The sequence below is a fragment of the Arachis ipaensis genome, chromosome B02 (genome assembly GCF_000816755.2).
Source record: "Arachis ipaensis cultivar K30076 chromosome B02, Araip1.1, whole genome shotgun sequence".
NCBI lineage: Eukaryota > Viridiplantae > Streptophyta > Magnoliopsida > Fabales > Fabaceae > Arachis > Arachis ipaensis.
The window spans coordinates 34125246-34133746 of NC_029786.2; the positions used below are offsets into that span (position 1 = coordinate 34125246).

The window sequence follows — 8501 nt, forward strand, 5'->3', positions numbered from 1 at the left end:
AGTTGCATGTTCTCGCACCACTTTCAGCATTCCAACCCTCCAAACAACCACTTTAGGTACTATAGAAGGATAGTTTGACATGATAAAGTACCAAATGAACTCAACAAATGAAACAAAATTTGAAACGAATCTAGCTACAACTTCATCGATCACCTAGCTACCAAACATGAATTCAAGTAGTAAGCAAGTATCAATCAAAGAAGAATTCAATGGCTATGTACAAATGGTGGATCTTACCATGGTGGGGTGTCTCCCACCTAGCACTTTTGTTTATCGTCCTTAAGTTGGACGTCCACTAGCTCAAAGCTTTTGTTCAAGAGATGCATCCCTCAAGAGAAACACTTCAAATTCCTTGGAGTTCTTTCTTTGCTCACCATGGTACAATTTGAGACGGTACCCATTTACCTTGAAAATGTTCGGACTTGATGGGTGGCGCAAGTGATAGACCCTGTAAGGTTCTACTTTCTCTACTTGGTAAGGTCCATCCCATCTTGATCTAAGCTTTTCCGGTAGTAATCTCAACCTTGAGTTGTAAAGGAGCACTAGGTCACCGGGTCCAAATTCCCTTCTCCTGATGTTCTTGTCATGAATGGCTTTCATCTTTTCCTTGTAGAGTCTAGAATTGTTATAGGCTTCTAATCTCAAGCACTCCAATTCCGCCAATTGAAGCTTTCTCTCTACTCCGGCTCCACCCAAACTCATATTGCATTTCTTTATGGCCCAATAAGCTTTGTGTTCGATTTCTACCGGTAGATGGCATGCTTTACCATGTACAAGTCTAAAAGGGCTCATGCCAATGGGTGTTTTGTAAGCCGTTTGATATGCCCAAAGTGCATCGGAGAGTTTAGCGCTCCAATCTTTCCTATTCGGCTTCACAATCCTTTCCAACACATGTTTAATTTCTCGGTTAGACACCTCGGCTTGGCCGTTTGTCTGGGGGTGGTAGGCCGTGGTGACTTTGTGTATGATGCCATACTTTCTCATGAGGCCGTCCATTTTTTTGTTGCAAAAATGGGATCCTTGATCACTTATAATTGCTCTTGGGGAGCCAAAACGACAAATGATATTATTCCTCACAAAAGAATAAACAACATGGGCATCATCCGTCCAGGTGGGGATTGCCTCCACCCATTTTGACACATAATCGACGGCTAACAAGATGTAGAGAAAGCCATTGGAATTTGGAAATGGTCCCATGAAGTCGATTCCCCATACATCAAAGATTTTACAAAAAAGCATATTTTGTTGGGGGATTTCGTCCTTCTTAGAAATATTTCCAAACTGAATGCATTGGGGACAAGATTTGCAATAGAGGGAAGAATCTTTGAGAAGGGTTGGCCACCAAAATCCGTAATCAAAGACCTTTCTTGCCGTTCTTTGGGGGCCGTAGTGGCCACCTCCTTCGGAAGAATGGCAAGCGTCCAAGATTGCTTGGAATTCGGTTTGAGGTGTGCACCGTCGCACTATTTGGTCCGCTCCACATCTCCACAAATAGGGATCGTCCCAAACATAGTATTTGGAATTGCTTTTCAGCTTATCCTTTTGATGTTTGTTGAGATTGGGAGGGAAGGTGCGTGAAACCAAGTAGTTTGCTATTGGGGCATACCAAGGAACTACTTCCGAGATTGCGTGCAAGCTATCTAGAGGAAAGGAGTCATTGATAGGAGTGGTGTCACTTTTTGTGTGTTCGAGGTGACTTAGATGGTCCGCCACTAGATTTTAGGAACCACTCCTATCCTTGATCTCCAAGTCAAATTCTTGTAACAAAAGCACCCAACGAATTAATCTCGGTTTTGATTCCTTTTTGGCCAACAAATACTTTAGTGCCGCGTGATCCGAGAACACTACTACCTTGGAACCAAGAAGATAGGCTCGGAACTTGTCCAAAGCAAAAACAATAGCTAGGAGTTCCTTCTCGGTAGTAGTGTAGTTGGATTGGGCTCCGTCTAGTGTCTTTGAAGCATAAGCTATGACATAGGGAATCTTACCCTCGCGTTGTGCTAACGCGGCTCCTATCGCATAATTCGAAGCATCACACATGATTTCAAATGGTCGAGCCCAATTCGGTCCTCGCACAATAGCAGCTTGTGTCAATGCCACTTTAAGTTTGTCATATGCTTCCATACGTTCCTTGCTTAGCTCAAATTCAGTGTCCTTTTGCAATAGTCGAGAGAGAGGTAGGGCTACCTTGCTAAAGTTTTTGATGAATCTCCGGTAGAATCCTGCATGTCCAAGAAAAGAGCGGACTTCCCTCTCGGAGGAGGGATAAGGTAAACTAGATATGACATTTATTTTTGCCGGATCTACGGAGATACCTTCTTTTGAAACTATGTGCCCCAAAACAATGCCTTGTTTGACCATGAAATGACACTTTTCAAAATTTAAGACAAGGTTTGTTTTGGTACATCTCTCTAAGACTTTTTCAAGGTTACCTAAGAAATGATCAAATGAATCACCGTACACGCTAAAGTCGTCCATGAAGACTTCCATACATTGCTCTAGAAAGTCCGCAAATAGGCTCATCATGCATCTATGAAACGTTGCCGGTGCGTTGCATAGGCCAAATGGCATACATTTGTAAGCATACGTTCCAAAGGGGCAAGTAAATGTTGTTTTTTCTTGGTCCTCTAGAGCAATGTGTATTTGGAAGTATCCGGAGTAACCATCAAGAAAGCAATAATATGATTTACCGGCTAGTCGATCAAGCATTTGATCGATGAACGGTAGTGGGAAGTGGTCTTTTCTTGTGGCCGCATTCAACCTTCGGTAGTCTATGCATACGCTCCAAGAATTTTGCACTCTTGTTGCTATAAGTTCACCGCTTTCATTTTTGATTGTGGTCACCCCGGATTTCTTTGGCACCACTTGGACCGGGCTTACCCACTCGCTATCCGAGATAGGATAGATGATGTCCGCTTCAAGTAGCCGAGTGACCTCTTTTTTCACCACCTCAAGAATGGTTGGATTAAGTCTCTTTTGAGGTTGTCGGACCGGTCTTGCTCCTTCTTCAAGGAATATGCGGTGCTCGCATACTTGGGGGCTTATTCCCACTAGATCCGCCAAACTCCACCCGATTGCCCTTTTATTTTTTCTCAATACCTCTAGCAACTTTTCTTCTTGTTGAGGAGTTAGCTCTTGTGCGATTATCACGGGGAGCTTTTGGGCTTCATCAAGATATGAGTACCTTAGGGGGGGGGGGGGGTAGTGGCTTCAATTCCATCTTTTTGTCATGATTTGATGTTTGAGTTTCCGGATGGTTTGTATGGTGTGTGGTGTTTAATTTGCTTGGAGCTTCATTTGCCTCTTCAATCATGTACTTCTCATCTAACTTTGCAAGGTGCACTTCGGCAACAATGTTGTCAATTGGGTCACACCGGAATAGAGAGTGATTTTCCGGTGGATGCTTCATTGCTTCTTCTAGGCTAAAACTTACGACTCTCACATCTATCTCAAATGAGTATGTTCCCGAGTAAGCATGTAGCTTAAATCTAGAGGTTCTCAAAAATGGTCTTCCAAGTAGGATGGATGATGCTCTCTCGGTTTCACTTGATGGCATTTCAAGGACATAGAAGTCAATCGGAAATACCAACCCTTTGATATTCACCAATACATCTTCCGCAACACCCGTCACGGTTATTATGCTTTTATCTGCTAGGACAAATCTCGCCGTCGACCTTTTTAGTGGTGGTAACTTCAATACCTGGTAGACGGAGAGAGGCATGATGCTAACACATGCTCCGAGGTCACACATAAAATCTACGAATTGAACTCCATTGACGGTGCAAGTGACCATACAAGGGCCCGGATCATCACACTTCTCGGGCAATGCTCCCATTAAAGCGGAAATAGAACTCCCCAATGGGATGGTTTCCAATTCAAGAATTCTATCCTTGTTCATGCATAGGTCTTTAAGGAATTTTGAATATCTAGGAACTTGATGGATAGCATCAAAGAGGGGGATGGTTAACTCAACTTTCTTGAACATTTCTACCATTTTGGGGTCGAGTTCTATGCGCTTCCTAGCTTTCTTTGCAAGTGTTGGAAATGGGAGTGGTTGAGCAATTTCTTCTTCCAAGGTTCTCTTGGTCTTGGGGGTCTCTTTTGTTGGTTGAGTTTCATCCTCAACTATGACTTGTGGTGTCTCCTTTTCCACTACCTCTTCTATATCTATCATCTCCTCCTCTTGAGTGATTGTGATGGGATTTGAATCCTTTGCTCCCTTCTCTTTTAATTGTGTTCCGGATCTCAGGGTGATGGCATTGATGCCCCCTTAGGATTGGGTTGAGGTTGAGAGGGAATGACGCTTTGGATTGGGGGTTGAGGAGTGGGATTTGATGATGTGTCCATTCGTGCAAGAAGAGCTTGTAGTGTAGAGGTGAGGCCAGTGAGACCGGAAGCAAGTATGTTTTGTAGTTCCTTTTGGCATTGGATGATGATCCGGAGTGTTTCATCTTGGTTGGAGGGGGCGGTTGGATATGTGAGTTGAGGAGCTTGTGATTGGTTGGGTGGTGGTCTTTGATGTGGTGGTTGGTATGTTTGGTAGTTTCTTTGTTGGTTTTGTTGGTTGTATGATGGGTTGTGTTGGTTGTATGGTGGCCGGTTTTGTGAGTTGTTGTTCCATCTTTGACCTCCTCCATTGTTGTTGTTGTCCCTATTTCCTTGTTGATGATTGTCTCTCCAATTTTGATTGTGGTACCCACTCCCTTGATTGTAGCTTCCTCCTTGATAAGGGTGCCCTTGGTTAGGATTACCACCTTGGTCGTACCCTTGATTTGGGCGGTCATAGAAATTGTGGGTAGCCGCCAAAGTGTTGTCCTCTTGAAGGCTTGGGCACTCATCCGTGTAGTGGGAATAGCAAGAACAAATGCCACACAGTTTTTGAGGGACCAATTGTTGATTGTGTTGTTGAGGGGGTGGAGAGTGTTGTTGATATCGTTGAGGTTGAGGTTGAGGTTGAGGTTGTTGTGGTTGTTGTTGGCTCAATTGGAGTTGCCTCAAGACGGATGTCATTTCGCTAAGCATCCATGGCGTTAGTACCTAAAACAAGAAAAGAATTGTTAGTGATTTTGATGGGAGAATGATTATTGCCTTCGTTGAGTGACGGTTCAATGTTCACTTTTAGTAAGGTGGTTGAGGTGGTGAGAACCTCTTCACCTTGTCCAAACCTTAACCGCTTCCGAGCTTGTCTAATATGAAACAAAGTTCGTTCTATTTCCGGATCAAAGGGGACTAAGCTTGGATTCGGTTGTGAACGCGTCATGCAATGAAGGAGAAGTGAAACTCATGGTAACGGTGAGGGGTTAGTCACTTGAACAAAGAATCACAAAAAGATGCAACTATATACATGCACACATTACTACTCTAAGCAATAACATGGCACACTAAGCAATAGCCCCGGTAACGGCACCATTTTGATAAACAAAATTTATCATGCCGATATAGAATTCAATAATGGATATAATCGTGAGTATAGCCTAATCGACATTCAAACTTCGCATCAAACAATCCTACAATCTATAACCGAGAGTATTAGTCTCCCGAGTCGTCCTCCCTTGGAATTGCTAGAGCATGCATCTTATTGATTAGGAAGCCTTGTTGTGGTTCTTTTGAAGGTTTAGCAAAATAAATGGTAAACAAGCAATCAATTTTTAGAAGACTTGGCCTAGGGTTGGCATTAGAAATTCTATCCTTATAGTCCCGTCAATGATGATAACAATTAGGCCTTGTTTCATTTAGTTAACCCCTAGGTATAGAGGAAAGTCAAATGAGAGTAACTAACTTGAGTCACAAGTCCTAGTTTTCACCTTAGGGAAATCTAGCTTTAGTGCACTCCAAGTCAATTAGCAATTTCTAATTCCAAATCACAATTGACATAAACTATTCAACTCTTTCTAATGACTCAAACCCTATGCCAAGTAAGAAACTTTTACTCCATAACTAATGTTGGCATTTTATCAAACAATTGATGAGCAAGGAAAAAAAGTATAGTAAAAAAAAATGAGAAGGAAGTAGAATTGAAAGTGCTTCAACACAAGGAACTAACAACAATTAACAAAGAACAACAATGGAATTGAACTTCTCAAGAAATTGACAAAAAATCCAAAACTACAAAGTTGAATCTAGGATCTATGAGGATTGAGTAATTACAAGCACTAATTGAGATTAGAGAAGAAGATCTATAACATGAACAAGTGAATTGAGAATTGCAATGGATCTCACCAAAGTGTGATTGGAAATTCAGAAAATGGATGAAGATGAACCCTAATGAGAGCTTGGAATCTCCCTCTCTCTCTCTACCCAAGAGTGTAACTAACAATAGCCAAAAAAATCTAGAACCATCTAAAAATGAGCAAAAAGTCCTTAACCCTTCAACCCTTGGTCTTCTTAAGCTCTTCCCGCCAAGGCACTTCCCCCAAGATGAGATCTCCAACTGTCTCCACACCCAGGTCACGTGACTTCTAAAAAAATCATGTTCAAGCATCGGCGCGTACGCGCAAAGCACGCGTGCGCGCCACTGGGGCATCTTGCAATGTGAGCGGAGGCGCAGCGTACGCGTGCGCGCCCATGGGGGTTATGATTTTGGTTTTAAGGGTTATTGGCTTTTTGCTCTTGCCTCTTGGTTTTATGAGCTTTTGGCTTTTTCTTCTTGCTTTTTCCTTTTTATTTTTTTTCGCCTATTTTTTTTTCTTTTCTGCAAGCTTTGTTCTTTGCTGCTTTTTCTTGCTTCAAGAATCATTTTTATGAAAACGCCAACCTCACATTTTCTGGGCTAAAATCTAAGTATTTCCCCCGAACCATGGTGAGATGATTCTTTGGATTCGGGTTCTTACTTTGATCATGGTTCCTAGTGATCCATGCATTAGCATAGAACTCTTGAACCATTAGAATGCCGACTTATTGGATGGGGTTTGTTAGAACTTCCCAACCTCTTCTTTGAATTTCATGTCAGATCTCCGGATACTCATTTCTCTTGAGTTTAAAAGGGACCTCGGGGATCACCTTCTTCTTGGCCACAACATCATAGAAGTGGTCTTGATGAGCTTTGGAGATGAACCTTTCCATCTCCCATGACTCGGAGGTGGAAGCTTTTGTCTTCCCTTTCCCTTTTCTAGAGGATTCTCCGGTCTTAGGTGCCATCAATGGTAATGGAAAAACAAAAAGCTTATGCTTTTACCACACCAAACTTAGAATATTGCTCGCCCTCGAGCAAAAGAAGAAAGAATAGAGGAAGAAGAAGAAGAAAATATGGAGGAGAGGAGGAGGGGTGTATTCGGCCAAGAAGAGAAGAGAGGGTTGTGTTGTGTGAAAATGAGGAAGAATGGAGGGATTTATATAGGGAAGGGAGGGGGGGTAAGGTTCGGCCATAAGGGTGGGTTTTGGGTGGGAAATTGATTTTGAATTTTGAAGGTAGGTGGAGTTTATGAGGTAGGTTTATGGGGAAGAGTGGATGGATGTGAGTGGTGAAGTGGTGATAGGGAAGAGAGATTGAGGTGATTGGTGAAGAGTTTTTGGGGAAGAGTGTTTATGGGATTGTGTGAAAGAGGGGTGAGAAGAAGTGAGTAGAGGTAGGTGGGGATCTTGTGGGGTCCACAGATCCTGAGGTGATCCTGTGGGGTCCACAGATCCTAAGGTGTTCAAGGATTCACAATCTTGCACCAAATTGGGCATGCAAAATGCCCTTGCACACAATTCTGGGCGTTCAGTGCCAGATTGGTGCTTGTTCTGGGCGTTCAGCGCCAGCTCTTCTCCAGGGTGCATTTCTGGCGTTCAGCGCCAGAACCATGCTCTGTTCTGGCATTGAACGCCCAAAACATGCTTCTTACTGGCGTTTAAATGCCAGTAAGGTCTTCCTCCAGGGTGTGATTTTTCTTCTGCTGTTTTTGATTCCGTTTTCAATTTTTATATTTATTTTGTGACTCCACATGATCATGAACCTAATAAAACATGAAAAACCATGAAAATAAAAATTAGATAAAAATTGGGTTGCCTCCCAACAAGCGCTTCTTTAATGTCAATAGCTTGACAGTGGGCTCTCATGGAGCCTCACAGATGTGCAGAGCTTTGTTGAGACCTCCCAACACTAAACTTAGAGTTTGGATATGGGGGTTTGACACCAAACTTAGAGTCTGGTTGTGGCCTCCCAACACCAAACTTAGAGTCTGACTGTGGGGGCTTTGGTTGACTCTGCTTTGAGAGAAGCTTTTTATGCTTCCTCTCCATGGATGCAGAGAGAGATCCTTGAGTTGTAAACACAAGGTTGTCCTCATTTATTTGAAGAATCAATTCTCCTTTGTCCACATCAATCACAACTCTTGCTGTGGCCAGGAAAGGTCTTCCTAGGATGATGGATTCATCCTTATCCTTCCCAGTATCTAGGACTATGAAATCTGTAGGGATGTAAAGGCCTTCAACCTTTACTAACACGTCCTCTACTTGTCCATAAGCCTGTTTTCTTGAATTATCTGCCATCTCTAATGAGATTTTAGTGGCTTGCATCCCAA

General features: G+C 42.8%; 2 protein-coding genes across 2 annotated transcripts; both read right to left on the reverse strand.

Moving 5' to 3' along the window:
• LOC107627167 lies at positions 301-996 on the reverse strand. The gene has a single exon (XM_016330021.1). It carries the CDS (start codon positions 994-996, stop codon positions 301-303), a length of 696 nt encoding a protein of 231 aa, XP_016185507.1.
• On the reverse strand, positions 3170-4174 carry LOC107627168. The gene has a single exon (XM_016330022.1). It carries the CDS (start codon positions 4172-4174, stop codon positions 3170-3172), a length of 1005 nt encoding a protein of 334 aa, XP_016185508.1.

What these genes read in the sequence shown, in the direction of transcription:
- LOC107627167 (XM_016330021.1), bottom strand. Translation starts at nt 996, where the DNA reads ATGGACGGCCTCATGAGAAAGTATGGCATCATACACAAAGTCACCACG.
- LOC107627168 (XM_016330022.1), bottom strand. Translation starts at nt 4,174, where the DNA reads ATGATAGATATAGAAGAGGTAGTGGAAAAGGAGACACCACAAGTCATA.